The sequence below is a fragment of the Pelmatolapia mariae genome, linkage group LG4, assembly GCF_036321145.2.
Source record: "Pelmatolapia mariae isolate MD_Pm_ZW linkage group LG4, Pm_UMD_F_2, whole genome shotgun sequence".
NCBI lineage: Eukaryota > Metazoa > Chordata > Actinopteri > Cichliformes > Cichlidae > Pelmatolapia > Pelmatolapia mariae.
Window position 1 is genome coordinate 23,739,248 of NC_086230.1, and position 18,462 is coordinate 23,757,709.

The window sequence follows — 18,462 nt, forward strand, 5'->3', positions numbered from 1 at the left end:
CAGAATTCAGATTAGATATCTTCTAGATATCTTCTATTCAGATAAAAATAGCAATTTCGTGGTTAAAACTGTGTAGTCTTGGTTTTATTTTGAAGACCGCAAGCGGAAATACGTCTGTCTGCCTCGATAGTCGGAAATATCAAATGTACGAATAAAATAAATAAATAAACTGTGTCACTTTCAAGGACACCATAAGCAGCCAGTTAATACATTCAAGCTGTTAAAGAAAAGGTTTCTGCAGGGCTTGTTTTGTTCGCCTGTAAAGAACACATCGAGGAACTAGACATACAAACGTCAGCGTTAGAAACACCAAATGCTTCCGGCAAGAACCTTCAAAATTAAAGTATTATAATTGACAGCTGTCGTAATAGATTTTGGCCTCCAGGGGGAGGTGTATGCTCACAGCTATCAGCGCTCATAAGAGAAATAGCAACAATATCAAACGTTTAAGTAGACAACGTCATCCAAACGTTTCGTAAAAACTAAAGAAACCCTTCATAATATTCATACATTCACAGTACACATTTATATATAATTTAATGACAGTAATGATGTAACTTCGACTCAAAGATCCTGTAAAAATGTCAAAAATAGCAGACCTCTAATAGACACATCCATGTGATTTTTTACTACATTTTAACCAAACATTGCTTTACACTCATGTCGTTCTTATTCTTCTTAATTAAACTTTAAAATCCGGACTTTGAAGCAGTCGCTCTGGGGAAAGTTGGTGTTTACGAGAAACCTTGAATGCGTCACTGTTCCACCCCTGTTGGGCTGGCACTAAGCTAACTCTACAGCAGCATACCGACACACATACACACAGATACACTTTACCCTTAAACCTTAATAGGCCAAGTTAGCCTGTTCGTGACGCAGAAGTAAGAAATATTAAACACTGTCTGTATAGCTGTAACGTCATTTGCGAGTGCACCGTTAGCAGGCTAACGATAGTTGGCTGAAACTCGTGCTCCGGTAAGAATGACTCGCCTTCCATGTTGCCTGCGATCTTGATTCAGCTAGCTAGATAGCTAATCAATCTTGAGAAAGAGTAACGGTGTAACTCACGAATATGGGGGATTGCCAGTCAAAGATTCAGCTGCAGGTTTCATGAGTTGTCTGATAACTGTCTGATAACTGACTAAGTGGCCACTGGAGTATTAACTGTTATTCGTTATTTGTGTTGCTACAAGTGGAAGATGTTTGACTGCGTCTTAGAGCTAGCAGCTAATGTTAGCGTTTTCTAATGTAATGAATGTTCAAGCTATAATGTGTAGACAGTGTTCAGAAGGAGCAATTTATACAGCTTATACACTACTGTGCAACGGTCTCGAGCCAACCCTCGTGTCTTTATATTTTGTTTGGGAAATTGAGAAGGGGTGCAGTGATTTATTGAAACATGTGCAAACACACATTGAAATACAGTATGTAAGGCAAAACAGAATTTGTACAATTAGCTTGAATGTCAGTATTTTGTATGACTACGTTTATTCTTTAACACTGCCTAAACTTTCTTAGGCAAGTGTGTCTTTCATGTAATTTTCATTAAGTAGTCTGTGGGAATAGTTCTCCAGGCTCTTTGGATGTTGGCTGTCAAAATGATCCCTGCTTCAATAATCTTCAAGTTTGAGGTCTGGGAAGGCCAGGCCATGACTGATAGTGTTCCTCTGCTTTTGCTTTTGCTTTTGTCAGACTGTGTTATCTTCTTCATAGATGTATCTAAAGAAATGGGAACAAATTGTGTTTTTTGTGACAGGCTGCTGCAGTGTTTAACAAAGTGCCTCAAAACAGTTTTAAACAGATTCTTTGCTAAAGTTCTGTGCCTTTTTTAATCCTCGAAATGATTTACAAGTTAGTGTTAACTGGCTTAACAAATAAACAAACAAAACAAAACCCCCTGAAAATAGTCAGATCCAAGGACTTGACTGTAAATTACAGAAAAAAGAAACAGCCAATGTTCATAGTTACAAGAAATTTTGCTTCTTGGATACAAAAAAATAAAGAAATAAGTTGTGACTCTAGACTTTTGCATGTCACTGCATATGTACAGTCCATGGTACATGTATAAAGATGAAAGAGTTTCTGTCTCTTGTTTTACAGCTGAAAACCTTCCACTGCAGGCTGCTGGACTTGACAGATCCAGCTATGTGAGCTGCTCTGATGTGTGGATTCCTAAATCCATACAGTGCGTGGTTGAGACAGCTCTCAAGCTGGTCTACAGGACAACACTATTACTGTGACATACATATCCAGCAGACCTGCAGCTGATTTAGCTGAGCAGGTGTATGTTGGTCAAGGTTGTAGCATAACTCCCCAGAGCTGCCTCCATCCTCCCTTCCTCTCCCTCTGCAACCCCTCATAGGACTACTATGCCACTGGGATTGGGAAGAAGGAAGAAGGCGTCCCCGCTGGTCGAGAACGAGGAAGCGGAGCCTATCCGCGCGGGTCTCAATGTGCCAGGTATGGAAGGCATCGATGGTGGGGTCGTCGGGCTGGGAGAAGGCGCCACCTCCGAAGGCCTGCCGCCGCCACCTAACAGCATGCGGCCTCGCCTCATCTTCCACACCCAGCTCGCTCACGGCAGCCCCACAGGCCGCATCGAGGGCTTCAGTAACGTGCGGGAGCTTTACGCCAAGATTGGCGAGGCTTTTGGGATACCACCGTCAGAGGTAAGCCTTTCTGCAGACATTAATGGATTTGAGGATTTATAGATTTGCTCCAGATATGCTCGTGGCAGATTTTACCTGATGTTTGTCTTCCTTCACAGGTTATGTTTTGCACTCTGAACACTCACAAGGTGGACATGGATAAACTATTGGGAGGTCAGATCGGGCTAGAGGACTTTATTTTTGCCCACATTAAAGGCCAGAGAAAGGAGATAGAGGTGTTCAAAGGGGAGGATGCGCTGGGGTTGACGATCACTGATAATGGAGCCGGCTACGCTTTCATCAAGGTGAGGAATGTTTAAGTGATGGAGAAAGTGTTTTTTTTTTATTGACTCAAGCACCCCCGGGTAAAGGCGTGACCCTGGAATGAAAGTGAATCAATTACTTGCTGTAGGGAGAAAGCGATGAGCTCAATAGTGAATTGGATTTTTTTTTTTTTGATGGTTTTTCAGAGGATCCGTGAGGGCAGCATCATCCACCAGATCCAGGTCATCAACGTGGGGGATATGATAGAGTCGATTAATGGCCACCGCCTTATTGGCTGTCGACACTACGAAGTGGCCAAGATGCTGAAGGAGCTTCCCAAAGGAAAGGAGTTCACCATCAAGCTGGTGGAGCCTCTCAAAGCCTTTGGTAGGTGCTGGAAGAATATGCTTGAAAACCTAGTTTGAAGGGACCTGTTAGGGCTTTCCTTTTTTTCCTATCATTTATAGATATATAGTTTTATATGGTGGGAATTTGAATAAAAATATTTATCAAAAATTACATTAGCATAAATCCCCCTCCCCCAAAAAACAACAACAACAAAAAAACAAAAACAAAACAGTCTGGTCTTAACACATTGAGGGTTTTTTTGTATGCTTAGATCTGTAGGATGTCACTGAGGAAGAGACAGCCTTTACGTACGAGGGGTAGCCAATCAGAAGAAAGCTGGCTTAAAGGGAGGGGGAGGGCAGGTCAAACAGCTAGTTCTAGACAAAGGATTGAAGTTTTTGGCTGTGGCAAGGCCTAATATGAGGTAAATAAAGGTTATTTTGAACAGTGACTTGACACTCCTAATGTAGAGCAACCCCACAGGGTGTTCAGGTTTGTTTTTGTGTCAAGATTCTAGGTCTGCGTCTTTGACCCATCTTTTCCTGTGCTCTCTTACAAATATATATTTCATCGTGCTAATAGCATCCTTATTAGTACATCAGATGTCCTAAACAGAAACCTAGAGTGCTAAACGAACTGCGTTTTCAGTTTTCCAGCTCAGGGAGTAATAAGTAGACAGTAATAAAGAGGATGAAGACTGCCACAGCAGAGGGAAAAATCTTCAATTATTTCTGAACAGGTTTAATTCTGTTTTGTAGACATGATTAGCCAGAGATCTGGTGGGTCTAGGTCGGCTTCAGGGGTTCAGCTGGGGACCGGCAGAGGAACCCTTCGTCTTCGCTCTAAAGGGCCTGCCACTGTGGAGGAGCTGGTGAGCATGCCTGCAAGACCTGTGAACTAATAACTGGTGGTTGTACTGTTTAAATAAAATGTCCCGTTGCTGTTCTTCTAGCCCTCTGCATTTGAGGAAAAGGCCATCGAGAAAGTGGATGACCTGCTCGAGAGTTATATGGGCATCAGAGACAGCGAGCTGGGTGAGTGTGAGTCCTTGATGGCTCTGTGAGTGTCTCACTTAGCGTGATGTGAGATAAAAAAGATCTTATGTTTTTTTTTTTTCCTTCCCCTCAGCGGCTACCATGGTGGAGCTGGGAAAAGACAAAAAGAACCCGGATGAGTTTGCAGAGGCTTTAGATGAAACCCTGGGAGACTTTGCCTTCCCCGATGAGTTTGTTTTCGATGTGTGGGGTGCCATCGGAGACGCTAAGGTCGGGCGGGTTTAACGACAGAACCGAAGCAGAACGACCTGCTTTGCGTGTGTGCTTGTTACACCCACAACATTGAGCACTACTAGAAAACCACAACACTACCGTCATGAGTTTGTTTTTATTCCACTGCACACTCTTTCTATTTTTCTGAGTTTGTACTGTTTTTTTGTTTGTTTTTTGGGAGACTCATCCTTAAAAATGAGGATAATCCAGTAAACAGGAGAGGAAGGTGACTATGATGACTTCCAAAGTGCTTTTATTTGTCTTCCAGCTATTCCCAGAAAATACGAGCACGCCAACGAGCATTTCCTTCGACTGCGTCACATGAACCTGCATGTCATTGTTGTAGTTGCTGGCAGTGGACCAAACACAGGGCAGGTTTCTAAAATGGGAGAAATGGCGAAACAGTGGCTGACACAGAGGAGATTGATGTGTATAATTTTTTTTTAATTTTTTTTTGATTGTTGCACTGTGTTGCACGCGCTGTAAACCAACTACAGAAGTGAGCATGGATTGCACTGTACCTGGTGAGCGACTCTGTTATTGCACAAGCATGGGTCTCCCTGAAGTACAGTGTCGTCCTGAAACACTAAATGTTACTGTGATGGATCAGTTTTACAAGCATGTGCTGTTACATTTCTCTCCTCATAATGAATTCTGCTGGGTTTTTTTTTCTTTCTTTTCTTTTTAAGTAAAGGTAAAAGAAGTGTTCTCGGAGAGAAGTCATAGTAAATTGTAGCTCCTGACTAAAAAGACCAGAGGTGTTTGTTTACTGTTAACACACTCCATGATGTAATGAAGTTAACTGTGCAGACTGTCTTTCACACATTTGACAGTGTTTGAGAAAATCAGTGTTCATTTACTTTCGTTGAAGTATGTGCTAGGAGAAAGAGAAGAACGCCGGGCCGGTCTCCAGCTTGTGGATCGTGTTGACTTGTTATTTTTTTATAGCCGGTGTGTTTTTTATATGAGGTGATGTGATGTCTATTTTAAAACAAGGTTTGTATAACTGACGAATAATGAAAACTTGTGTTGCAGTTTATTATGGAGAGCAGTATTACAGAAGAAGAAAGAAGTGATGAGTTGGAGTAGTTGTTTTAAAAAAAAAAAAGGAAAAGAAAAGACAATAGATCTGCCTTCATTTCTTCTTATTTCTTACATTTTATATACTTTGTTAGAAGTCTGCGTTCTGGTGCGTGCGATTGAAAAATGAGAACACTTGAAGCAGAATGGGACCAAATGACTTTCATCTCCTGCAGTCGTTTGTGTTCACTGAAAGGAAAAAAAATACGGCGGCAATGTTGCACCAACTACTCGGTTTAGGTAAACACACGTCTTAAAGAACTCTGGGTGTTTAACCTTTTCAGTATATCCAAATGTATGAAGCTATTTTGTAGTTTTGTTTGATTCTTTCAGAGTTCATGGATATCTAAATGGGTTATGATGCTAGAATACTGTAAAACTAAGGAGAATACATTATTTTGATGGCTTTGTATTACACCGGTGTCAATGTCCAAATATAATGCAATAACATCCACACAGCAGCTGTCCTTCTGTTTCTTCTTTCATCAACTTAGCACAACAAACTGCCCCGTGGCGTCTGGTCTGAAAAATCTTGATTTGGATGAGTTTATTCAACACTTTGAGCCACTATTGTGAAACAAAGAGACAAAACTGCAACAAACCCGTAGTCTTTTCCAAGATTCTGAGAAACTGTGCCCGAGAGCACTTTCTGTGTTTGTGTTTCTTCTCACTCCTGTGTCTTCTTGAAATATAAATGACATTTAACTAGACAGTGAACTAGGTGTCAGCAGGTAATAAGATCTCCCTGGGTCAACTTGATAGTGCTGGTCAAGCTCAGCGAGGTCAGTTACAGGCCTCAATGGAGGGAGGTGACAAACTGAAGAGCCGCCGATGTTCCTGCCACTTTATGTAGGGGCTTTTTCAGCATTTCTTTAATAGGATTTTCAGATGAGTTGCTGCAGTTCAAACAATGCAAAAAGTGCAAAAAAAAAGTCTATGGATGCTTGTCTATGAGACTAAACGTCAGATTATAATTGCAATTAACAATAAATATATTTGAAACATGACACTAAATTCGAAGCATGAAGACGAGATAATGACAGTACAGTACAGATGAAAAAAAAAAACATTTACGTATTTAATGAAATGAGTAACAATAAGGGTGTGTGTGTGTGTGTGTTGCACATGCAAGGATGTGCCGTGTAACTATAAATGTCAAACATGGAGATGTATGAGGCTCTATTCAGTCTAGAAAATGATATTACTGAGAGGAGATATAGATAGATGGAGAGATGTCATAAATAACTAAATAAGAATGACTAATAATAACAAAGATAATGATAATAAGGACAGTAATAATAAATACAGGTAAACATAAATACAAGGAACAGATAAATAAGGTTATGTATAATAATTGAGTAAAAACTATATCTGTAATTGGCTTGGATTTGGCCTTTCTCGCCACATCACCTGCTCTAGAGGGTCCCAAGAATGACAATAATAGCAAAATTACTTGTTTTGCTATTATTACATTTCAAGCTTATTTTTATTCGAGTTCAGTGAGTACACAATGTCTTTGTTCTAGTTTGAAAAACAGACCTTTTACCAGGTAAGTGTCTTTCCTTACCTGGTAAAAGCTTAAAGTTTAACTTTGGTTCACTATTACGACCTTTTTTCTACATAGAAGAATTTTCAATAGGCTGGACTGTGTCCAGTTTCCTAAAGCTTCCCTGAGGCTAACAAATGAGGGGTGGTGACATGTCCTGTATTTACTACAAGCGAGGTAAACAAGTTCTTCAAGTCCCTGTTGCTCTATAACCTTGGTTGCTCATAAACTGTGTCCAGACTGCTCTCTGGACTCCCTGCAGGGTACTTCTTCCTTACAGACAGCAGCTCCCCCTCCCACACACCCTACATCAGGAACCATGGCGTTGCGCCCACGCGCTTCCTCCCAGCCTTTAAAGCTTACCTTCTTTCAGAGTTCTAAGCTAAATTCGTCCCTGCGACCTCGAGCTGTTTCGTCACAGTCAGGCTCCATGCTGGAAGATGAGCTCTCCTGTCCTATATGCTGTGAAATCTTCAAGGACCCGGTAGTGCTCAAGTGCAGCCACAGTTTCTGTCGGGCCTGTCTTCAGAAGTTCTGGAACAAGAAGAAGGCCAGGCGTGAGTGTCCTGTCTGCAGGAGGAAGTGCTCGCTGACTGAGCCCACAGTCAGCTTGGCTCTGAAGAATGTGGCCGAAACCTTCCTGAGGGAGCACGAGCACAGGGGAGCCACAGCGGGAACTGGGGCTGGTGATACAGGGAAACAAGCAGTGACAGTGGATTTTAAATGCAGTACACATAAGGAAGTTCTCAAACTCTTCTGTCTGGATGACTTTGAAGTCCTGTGCTGTGTGTGTCACACCTCCAAGAAGCACCTCGGACATCGAGTGTGTCCCATAGAAGAAGGTGCTCAGGATCTTAAGGTATTGCACTTTTGTTCCCTTTCCTGTTACCCACATCCAGCTTTAGCAAATGTCTACCCCGCACAGATCCTTGTTATGCTGGAAGGAATTAAAAGGGAGTTCTTCCTTCCTGCTATCACCAAGTGCTTGCTTATAGAGGTTCACATAATAATTGGAGCTCTCTCTCGTATAGCGTGCTAACCTGCTATTCTTAATTGGAGCTACATAAATACAATTTAACTATTTGCCATTTGTTTTATGTGCCATTTAAGCAAACTACCTTTGACCTTTTAGTCCTCCTTTGAAAATGTCACTTTACTGCTTTCAAATTGAAGAAGGTGATACTTTTGCAAACTGAGGAAACTGTTAACATTGTTCAAGGTACAATAAGATAAATATGACTCTTTATCCTCGCCCTTCAGGCAGAGCTGAAAAATGAGCTGATTCCTCTGAAGAAAAACCTGCGTTGCCTCTATGAAGCCAAGCAGGAGTGTGATGACACAACTGTGCACATCAAGGTATCAATAAACACTCAGATACCACGAAACACTAGAGGACCTGTATGGAAGTTGACGTAACAGTGACTGAAGTTGAGCAGTGCAATGTTAAGTGTGTAAATATGTCAGCTAATGTCTCAGAGCAGGTGAAATATAATTCTCAAAAAAGTTAATGTCTAACATCAAATCAGTTAAACTTCCAGGATATTGCTCTGGTCAGTTAAGTAGCAGAGAGGGTTGATGGTCAGTTTCAGTTGCTTTGGTGTTAATTAGATTAACAACAGGTACTCTAGATGGGCAGCAGTGAGGCAACCCTCCAAACAATAATGGTTTTACAGGTGGAGGCCACTGACATTTTTTCCATTCTTTTCAATAGTTTTGCATTTGTCTAAGGTCAGTTTCACTACTTGTAGCTTGAGGCAATACCCGGATTGTACAGATTGCACAGGTAGTCCGGATCCTCCAGGATGGTACATCAACATGTGCCATTTTCAGGTTTGCTGTCTCTCCCGGCGCAGTCTCAGTAGCGTGGAGGAGATTCCAGGAGAGAGGATGTTATTCTAGGAGAGGTGGACAGAGCCGTAGAAAGTCCTTAACCTGTCAGCAGGACCGCTATTTGCTCATTTGAGCAAAGAGGAACAGGATGAGCACTGCCAGAGTCCTACTAAATAACCTCCAGCAGCCCACTGGTGTGAATATCATGATGAAGCAATCATGTTTAGGGAGTGGCACCATTGGCTAGGCCAGACCTTCCCAAAGTGTGGGGCCCGCCCCCTAGGGGGGGCGCAGAGCCATTGCAGGGGGAGGGGGGGGGGGGGGCGCGGCATGAAAAGGGAAAAAAAACAAAACAACGCTAGCACTGGGCGCCCACACAAACGCAAAGCAGGAGATGAAACATAGCTGAATATGTTTCCAAACCAACTTCATTCTAAGCCAAAGACTAGACAATATGGTGAATATCTTCCCTTTGGCTTCACCTGCACAAGTGCAAACGTAGGTCTCCCCTGCAGAATTGGTTTTCCCTGCGTCGGGAGCACGGGCTGGGCTCTCCAAATCACGGACAAACAGTATCCCACATTCTTGATTTTTAGTTCACAAACACTTGTTGTAATGACTAACTGATCCTGAAATTTTGGAGATATTAGCTCTTTATACAGTGAAGTTACAGCGGGATACGAATAATATCAGGCTGGTCCTGCCAGGATTTGTTCCCTGGGTTCAAATCCCGGACAAATAGTATGTTCATGTTTTTAAACCCATTTTGCACAGAGAGGCATTTTTTGAAAAATGCAATGATAGCAATGTTGAATATTATTACACAGGAAAAGAACAACTACACGTAAAATAATTACGCCTTGACGCCTCTGCCTTTCTAAATGGAGGGACAGTAACTGCGTGTGTATATGTAAGCGTGTAAAACCTGAAGACAGAGACAAAATACTGTTAATCTGACTATCTGCCATTCTGCAATTCATCTCATGTAAACAATAACGTGGCGCACAGCGTGACGTGGAAAAAGGCACATACCTTTGGACGTTGGGTGACGAACTCTGTATTCCTTGTCCACACATAAACCCAAAAAGGAGTTTTAAAAAATCTCCGTTTTCGGTGATTTCAAACGCCGTTTACGTGTGGACGAAACAGCTGCGTTTTCAAAATCACCCGTGTACGTGCGGACGCAGCGTAAAAGAGTTAGTAGTTTATTTTCTTACTACCTGCAGATTACTTGTATTTGCTTAATTGTTTACTAAATGTTTGAGGTGTGAAATAAACCGCAATGGAGCAAAATATGGGTGTGTGTGGTTGGAGGATGTGTTTGTGCGTGTGCGTGCGTGCGTGCGCGCGCGCGAGGGGAGGGGGGGGGGCGAATATTTTTCTTGTAAAACAAAGGGGGGCCCAGCAAAAAAAGTTTGGGAACCACTGGGCTAGGCAGTGGCACCATGAAGGAACTGATACCACTGACTGACCCTCACTCTTGCCTAACATAAATCCAACAGAACACTTCTGGGACATTATGTTTTGGTATAAGCTGGTGGGTTGCACCTCATGTCCCTTTTGAGGAAGTATGGATAAAGAAAGAAAATTAGACTAGAAATGAATTTTTACACTGATCCATATTCCCATGTGTAGAACCAGACTCAGGCCACAGAAAAGCAGATCAAAGAGGAGTTTGAGGAGCTGCGGGAGTTTCTCCGGAGGGAGGAGGAGGAACGGCTGGCCACTCTGCAGAAAGAGGATAAGGAGAAGAAAGAGCTAGTGAAGAAGAAGTCTGACAGCATCGCCAGAGATATCCTCACCTTCTCTCACGCTGTCATTGCCATTGAGAACGAGATTGCATCCAATGATGTTAATTTCCTTCAGGTGAGCAGATTTTAACGGTTTTCTGCATCACATCCATCCCACGAAACATGCTGCTTATAACTCTTTCTTTCCTTATTTCAGAATTATACAAACACAAAGAAAAGGTAGGAGGTTTAAAAAAGTATTTGGCAGCGTCATGCCAGCTTCAACACTAGTGATTCAGCACTACTTTCTTTTTGTGTTTCTTTTACCTCTCACAGAGCACAGATCCCACCCAAGAATCCAGAAAAAGTCTCAGGTGCTCTTATAAATGTGGCCAAGCATGTCAGTTCCCTCAAGTACCACGTGTGGGAGAAAATGGTGGATCTGGTTCAGTACAGTAAGAACTCACGTCACTCTGTGACACATTCTTGTATACATCACCAAGGAAGATTTTTTTTTTTTTTTAGAGATCTTTGCATTTAAACAATTCAACGTATCTCGAATTTCTTTCTTCTTCTTAATCACCGACTATATGTAATCTTTTAGCACCCATCACCTTGGATCCTAACACTGCCTACTCCTGGTTATCCCTCACCTCGGATTTGACCAGTGTGGCCAACAGCGGATCCCTGCAGCAACTCCCGGACAATCCTGAACGGTTTGGTCATTTTGTGTTTGTTCTGGGCTCAGAGGGTTTTACATCAGGTCGTCACGCCTGGGAGGTAGAGGTGGGTGACAAAGTGGAGTGGATGCTCGGGGTGGTCAAAGAGTCCATCGACAGGAAGGGCCGCATCTCGGGCTGTCCCGAGGGCGGCTTTTGGATGATCTCATACTTTGAGGGGGAGCACTCAGCCATGACGAGGCCCAGCACCCCGCTGCATCTGGAGGGGGAGTTAACTCGAGTAAGGGTGCAGCTGGACTACGACTCTGGAGAGGTCATCTTCTCCAACCCTGTCAATATGACACCCATCTACACTTTCAATGACTTCTTCACTCAGAAGATGTACCCCTTCTTCTGCCCTGGTGCCAACATCAACGGAAACAACCCCAAACCTCTTAAAATCTGCCCCGCCAAGGTGGCTGTGTGGAACAGCGCGACGTGGTGATTAGTGAGCACCTTAGAAAGGACATCAGTGGAATTGAAATTCATTATATGACCCAAGTGTGAATCAAATGATTAAGCAAATTATATCAGTGCATGATTGTTGGTAAAATGAGCACGACACAAGCTGAGTGATGACAGCAGTAATTGGTTTATTTCACTTGGGTTCATTTAGTGATTGACTGCAGGTTACGAAGCCAAAAGAGACTCTTTAGAGCGAACAAGGGGACACAGTTGCAATAATTATGCAGCAAGGCTCCATTATACTTCTCAGCCGGGCAGGCTTTCACACTAAGCATCCCCTGCACACTGTCATGAACATCAATATCCCCCTAGTGGTTGCAAACACAGTTAATAAATGTCTCACACAGGAACACAATTATTTTCACTTCTAGTTCAGAAAAACACAAACAACCTCATGCGAGTGTCACAGATGATTTGAGTTCTGCTTTTTCCCCCGCCCAGTTCAAATGTGACACAGCTCTGTCATTCACTGCCGGTATAATCATTAGATCACACACTTTCACTCATCTGACCTGGACTTTTTTCATACGTGACCATTCTGAATTTAATGGCATGCAACAACTGTTTTATAAAAAATTATACAGTTTTAGTTTATCTGACTAAGTGTGCAGTCTTTAAGTTTTGTAAAGTGACTCCTGCAACAGCTTGTTTTCCATACAATGATGAAGCAAACACGCAACCATTGTTTGGATAAATGCTAAACATAATTGCTTGGTAATTGTCCTTAAATAATAAAATGATAATATTCTGAGACCACTCTTGTCCCTCTACATTATTTTATTGTGTCCTTTATACAAGATGTAACTGGAAACTTGATCTCCTCTTCTCCACACGTGAAGTGTTGAAGCCAGCCAGGGTGCAACACTGAAAAGGCTGTTTTGTCATCTCCTGTCGGAGAGGAGAAGAGTGGTACAAAAATGTCAGTGCAGAGGTTACATGTGAGTAAGGTCAAGCTTTTGGGTGGCAGATCACTTACCTTTATGCTGCAAAAAGAAATGGTAGGGATGATGATGCATGTGATTTTAGAGCTTCTTCTGACGGGGAAATGCAATCTAATGATGAGGACCAGAAGGAGCAAGAGTTAAAGTCTGCTTTTTCTCATTTAAAAAATACAAAACAGCTTTAGATATAGTATTTTATCTTCCTCAGTCCTTTTTTTGATGCTCAACATTATTGTGGACTTTAGTCTGCATGTTCTCTGGCCTGCCACCCTGCAGGGGGCCTTCGGCCAGAACCCCTGCTTTGTTAATCAGCAGGTTGAGACCCACTGTATTCACCAGGGAGACCTCCTGCTGGGTGTACTGTTTTATGCAACAAAGGTCAGTGGCGTCTGACAGAGAAAGAAAGAAAGTGGAGCATCAGGGGCGGTCAATAGTGAACAGCCAGATAAATATCAGAACAGTGGGCTAGTGGTGGAGGCGGGGCCTGTTTGTTCCCTGGTATGTACAGACTATAACAGGAGAACATCCAATGATCAAGCATAACATTATGACCACTAAAAGGTAGCATGAATAACACTCAGTATTTGTTCATCATGGTGGGATTTATTAGGGGGCAAATTATTTTATTCTATTCTGTACAGTTGTGTACTGTATTCATTCTTATTTTATTTTATTCTAATTTTTGCTTCATAACTTTTGCACTGTCCACATCCTGCTGTGACAAAACAAATTTCCCACATGTGGGACTAATAAAGGTTATCTTATCTTATCTTATCTTATCTTATCTTATCTTATCTTATGAACTTTGTTCTCAAAATTGATGTGTCACAAGCAGGGAAAATGGGCCGTTTGTCAGAACATCTTCAAACCTGAAGCTCTTGCGGGGTGTTCCAAGTCCGCAGAGGTCAGTATCTATCAAAAGTGGTCCAAGAAAGGAACAATGGTGAACCAGCATCACGGGGAGCCAGAGTTCACTGATAAAGACGGAGAGTGAAAGCTGACCCATTTGGTCCAATTCTAGAGATGAGCTAACGTAGCAAATTTCTGTAAAAGTTAATGGTGGTTCTGAAGATGTCAGAATACATAGTGCATCGTAGTTTGTCGTGTATAGGGCTACATAGCCACAGACCCCTGTCCCAACAATGGGCACAACTGGATCATAAAAAGGAGCACAATAATGACTTTGAGAAGTTGACTTGGCATCCAAATTCCCCAGATCTAAATCCAAGTGAGCATCTGTGGGATGTACTGTATAAACAAGTCTGATCCATGGAGGGCCATTTGCTGCCGGTAGCACTGGTACATTCAAGGTGGATGGAATAATGAAAGAGGAGGACTACCTCAAAATTCTTCGAAGTCACCTCAAACCAACAGCTAGATTGTTGAAACATAAACACATTTGGGTGTCCCAGAAGAACACTGATCCTGTTCACATCAAAACTGGTTTTGGAGGCTTCTGGACTACATCCCAAAACAGTTCAAAGAAACCATTAAAAAAAAACAAAAATATCAAGATATTCATGCCAAAAATGAATGTATGTAAACTTCTGAACACAGATGCTGTAGTGCTCTCACTCAGATGGACAACAGGATGCTTCTTTTGTCACCGTTTCCTGTGTCTGTAAATACATAGAAAGAAATTTAAACAATCACAAGATGCAATCCATCAGTTATACTATTTTTTTTGTCTTAGCTGCATTTTTGCTCCATCTCCTGTGACATCATTTTAAACACATTTCTATTACAGTTAGGGAGCAGTTTACTGCGACTCCTATAAAGTGGCACAAAGGTTTAGGGCTGTTACCTCAGCTGTGGATTCATCTGACTTCCTGCAACAGTTTTCTCACTGGGTGGGGGTCCTCTGTTGTCTCCAGTGTTAAGCATGCTGACTGGCTGAAGCTCCATTTCCTCTGCCTCAGTTTGCACAGTTTAAGCTTTCTCATTCAGCCTCAGCTGACTGTTTAGTCTTTAGCCTGGCCACACCCATGTTTGTTCTGTCGCTTTGCCTGCATATTATCCATTCAATATGACAAGTAAAGCATGTGCACAGGGGCCCTATTTTGAGGCTTTTCCAAGATAAAATAAGCTTAAGAGCAAGAAAAGACACATATAATGGCAAATAAAAGAACCCAGACATGATGATGGTGATAACGTGTAAAACATGCTGGATGAGGAGGAGGATGAGGAGGAGTGTGATTCGTGTTAGTCTTTTTTTCCAAAGTCCAACAAGAACAACATGTGCAAAGCAATGAAAACAAAGGGCTTCGTGGTTATGAGAAGAAAGGAACTCACCCAGTGAGATGACCGTTGGTTAAAAACACACTGTCCACATTAACTTAACTAACAGCACAGACACGAGGGGCCGTGGTAGACTTATGTAAGCCATATGGGTGCACAGACCAACTGCTAAAACACATGCAGCAGTATTATGCAGTTGTACGTGAGCTCGGTGACATTACAGTAGATGATTTAGGGCCATTTAGTGTGACTCATGCACAGTGTTGATGTAGCACAGCAAAAATAGCTTCTGAATGTGAGCTCAGTAAACCACACAAAAGACTGTCAGACAATTAAATGATTCATTTCGATAAGAAAATAATGTGAAAGCACTGATGTCAAGTAGTTTTCATCAACTGTGTTAAGCCCTTAGATTCCGTGTCTAGCATTACAAACGAATAAAAAAAACAGCAACAAAGCAATGACAAGCTGTATGGAATGCCTTTAATATATACATATTTCCACCTGTTATAATGGCACTGAAGCTACAGCAGTGGTGTTGGCAGGGATTTGTATTCCCGGCACATGATTCCACCATTTCTGTGTGAAACGGCACACTCTGAATGTCTGGCAAAAGATTTACAGAGGCTTGCAAATCCTTGATAAACAAACGGCATAAATGTCCACAGTAACAAATGATTTACTCTTCAAAAGAGGAAAAAAATTAACCTCGGGTGTGGGGAGTGATCAGGACAGCACGCCGTTCACTTGTTTTGAGAGGAATAATCTTCTTCGGAAACCAAATTGCACAATATGTTTAAACCTAAAGAAATGTCTTGCTAAGGTGGATATTTATAGCAGCGTGCAATAAATATAGCCAAAATAATAATTATAATAATTTAGCTTCAAAACTGACAATCTCTCAAATTGATGTTTATAGGCTTCACAAAGGTCGTATTTATTGCAGGGCTCGTCGTAAACTGGATGGCATGACACTGGAGTCTCTGTACCTTTTATTCTCTCCATCCCCTGCCTCTCTAACATGCATGTCAGCAAAAGCAAGCTGGCAGCAGGACGGCTCACACTGACACTGACACAAGCAGAGGGAGCGGGTCTTTTAGGATTCGGGAAGAAAAACAACAAATGTGGGTAAGATTTGTTCAGAGAGGACTCGTATATGTATATTTAAAAAACTATGAGAAACTCAGACAACAGTGTGACCGAATGCCCTGCACTGACGATATAAGCTTGCTGTCCATTATTGAGACTGGTGCTCTTTGGATTCCTCCGCTGCTGGTGAGCGTAAACTGAGTGTGTGAGCGAGTGGTTAACAAAAAGAAAACCCCAAAACAACCTCCTCCCAGAAAATCTCACGAGGGAGGGGTGCAGACTGTGGTGTCTTCTTGAAATACGTCGAACGACAAAAGTGTGACAACACGGGAAAGGACATAACAACACATCCCTTGACTTTCATTTGGCAGCAGCTTCCTTAGGCTGTCCGGGTTTTAAATTGGCAGTGTCTTGCTTTCGATCCATAAGCATACGCACGCGTACTCACTCACACGGTGCAGCCATACATACTTACAAACATACATACAGTACATGATGCAGTACATAACATGCACGTACACAGATATAAATACGTAAAGGTTTTCTTTAAATGCACTTCTGTGTCCGCAGCTCTCCGCTTTGAAAATAGGAAGGTGCATAAATAAAACATTCCTATTGTTATAGAAAAGGTCCATGCATGCCTGGCACCTCTGGGTTTGCTGAGACTGAATGTGGAGGAAATATGAGGGCTGTGTGCCATCTGGCTGTATCCCCTCATATCTCACCACTTCATAAATTATGCTTCATCTTCATGATTGTGTCGTTTGACTCTCGGGCAGTGTTTGGACAGTACATTAGTCTCTCTTGCTCTCTCTCTCTCTCTCTCTCTCTGTCTTTATTTATTTATTTATTTATTCATTGTCCTTCACAGATGGGTGCTGTCCTGCGTATCGAACCTGTGGCTCTCCGAGAGCCCGGTGCTGCACTTCCTGCTGCTCCCTTGATTAGGTACCAAGGAGAGGGGGTCTGGCCTGATCAGGTACCTGGAGATGGGACACAGGACAGATAGACCACAGTAGTATTTGTAATTTTAGTGCTGGTTTCACTTAACGCACTAAAAGTGTGCTGCCGTATACTCACACGACATCATGGAGCTCCAGTCTGGTGTCTGGAGGAGGGTTGATGAGGATGTATGACAGTCTGTTCCCTTGGTCTGTCATCCCGTCTGACACAGGAAGAAAAGAGGTTAGTAAGGCAGGAAATGAAGTAGGCACAGGATACACAGCAGGCCGTGCTACATCCGCACATACAGAATAGGCTTTATGTTACACTGAGTCACATGACAGGAATTTGGATAAAAATGGACACAAGTCCAAACAGTATCACAGATAGTAAACATTAGGGTGTGCGACACAGATACTTTGCTTAAGTAGAAGCAGAAGTTTGAAAAAATAAAAAGGCTGGTATGATCACAATGATGATTACAGCGTATTAATGTGTTTTTTTATTCATGCAGACGGTCTAGGTGTAGCTAATTTTGATAAACAGCTAACAAAACGTTAAAAATATGTCACAGAAATATGTAAATTATGGAATTATTTGACATAATTCTGTAACAATTTGAAATGTGCAAATGCAATCGGAGTATTTTCACATTATTTGTAAAAAGGCTTGAAAATATTAGTTTAATCTAATTATTTGTAAATAATTAAGAAAATAAAAAAAACATTAGAAACTACTTATTATAAATGTCAACTATAGTAACCTGCCACTTTATTAAGTACGCTTTGCAAGTAGTCTGTTTAAGCCAGCATAAATTCAACAATCTGTTCCACGACATCCCAAACATTGTCTGTTGGATTGAGATCTGGTGACTCTGGAAGCTATTTGAGTACAGTGAACTCATTGTCAGTTTGAGATGAACCTGAGCTTTGTAACATTAAGTGTTATCCTGCTAGAAGCAGCACTTTTCTGATACACATGGTCAGCAACAATACTCAGATAGGCTGTCGTGTTTAAATGATTCTCAGTTGGTACTTAGGGACCCAGCCTGACTGAACCCCTGGTATAAGACAGGACAGATCTATGCTTTCATGTTGTTTAAACCAAATTCTGACTCTACCATCAAAATGTGGCAGTAGAAATTAAGTCTCATCAGAGCAATCAACCATTTTCCAATTTTCTGTTGACTAAATTTGGATAGTCCGTGGCCTGTGTTTCCTGTTCTTAGCTGACAGGTGTGAGACCTGGTGTGGACAGCAGCCAGAGAACTGCCGTTCACTGGATATTATCTCTTTTTCTGGTGATTTTCTGTAAACCCAAGAGACGTTTGTGGAAGAAAATCCCATCAGATCAG

General features: G+C 42.0%; 3 protein-coding genes and 1 long non-coding RNA gene across 4 annotated transcripts in view; 2 read left to right on the forward strand and 2 right to left on the reverse strand.

Moving 5' to 3' along the window:
- The first annotated feature begins 772 nt into the window (after positions 1-772).
- gipc1 (GIPC PDZ domain containing family, member 1) lies at positions 773-6,066 on the forward strand. Its single transcript, XM_063472010.1, has 7 exons — positions 773-975; positions 2,101-2,669; positions 2,768-2,953; positions 3,119-3,299; positions 4,019-4,131; positions 4,213-4,294; positions 4,389-6,066. The coding sequence occupies exons 2-7, from the start codon at positions 2,370-2,372 to the stop codon at positions 4,538-4,540; spliced, it is 1,014 nt and encodes a 337-aa protein (XP_063328080.1). The 5' UTR covers positions 773-975; positions 2,101-2,369; the 3' UTR covers positions 4,541-6,066.
- A 1,407-nt stretch (positions 6,067-7,473) lies between these two features.
- On the forward strand, positions 7,474-11,883 carry trim35-12 (tripartite motif containing 35-12). Its single transcript, XM_063470702.2, has 6 exons — positions 7,474-8,013; positions 8,415-8,510; positions 10,620-10,850; positions 10,932-10,954; positions 11,051-11,169; positions 11,319-11,883. The coding sequence occupies exons 1-6, from the start codon at positions 7,474-7,476 to the stop codon at positions 11,876-11,878; spliced, it is 1,569 nt and encodes a 522-aa protein (XP_063326772.1). The 3' UTR covers positions 11,879-11,883.
- An 801-nt stretch (positions 11,884-12,684) lies between these two features.
- LOC134625483 (uncharacterized) lies at positions 12,685-14,752 on the reverse strand. Its single transcript, XR_010093731.1, has 4 exons — positions 14,644-14,752; positions 13,709-14,458; positions 12,875-12,950; positions 12,685-12,786 (listed from the first exon to the last, which is right to left on the reverse strand). It is a non-coding gene; the product is annotated as an uncharacterized LOC134625483 (long non-coding RNA).
- An 827-nt stretch (positions 14,753-15,579) lies between these two features.
- Positions 15,580-18,462, reverse strand: part of kcnt2b (potassium sodium-activated channel subfamily T member 2b) — a 43,171-nt gene continuing 40,288 nt past the window's right edge. Inside the window, exons 29-30 of the mRNA XM_063470703.1 lie at positions 17,247-17,331; positions 15,580-17,149 (exon numbers count right to left, since the gene is read on the reverse strand). Coding sequence (XP_063326773.1) covers positions 17,032-17,149; positions 17,247-17,331 — 203 coding nt within the window. The 3' untranslated portion in view covers positions 15,580-17,031. The remainder of the gene's footprint in view (positions 17,150-17,246; positions 17,332-18,462) is intronic.

Coding starts and splice junctions, on each gene's coding strand:
- gipc1 (XM_063472010.1), top strand. CDS start 2,370: ATGCCACTGGGATTGGGAAGAAGGAAGAAGGCGTCCCCGCTGGTCGAG. Junction 3,300..4,018: donor GGAGCCTCTCAAAGCCTTTG/GTAGGTGCTGGA, acceptor TCTGTTTTGTAG/ACATGATTAGCCAGAGATCT. Junction 4,295..4,388: donor CATCAGAGACAGCGAGCTGG/GTGAGTGTGAGT, acceptor CCTTCCCCTCAG/CGGCTACCATGGTGGAGCTG.
- trim35-12 (XM_063470702.2), top strand. CDS start 7,474: ATGGCGTTGCGCCCACGCGCTTCCTCCCAGCCTTTAAAGCTTACCTTC. Junction 8,014..8,414: donor AAGGTGCTCAGGATCTTAAG/GTATTGCACTTT, acceptor CTCGCCCTTCAG/GCAGAGCTGAAAAATGAGCT. Junction 10,851..10,931: donor ATGATGTTAATTTCCTTCAG/GTGAGCAGATTT, acceptor TCCTTATTTCAG/AATTATACAAACACAAAGAA.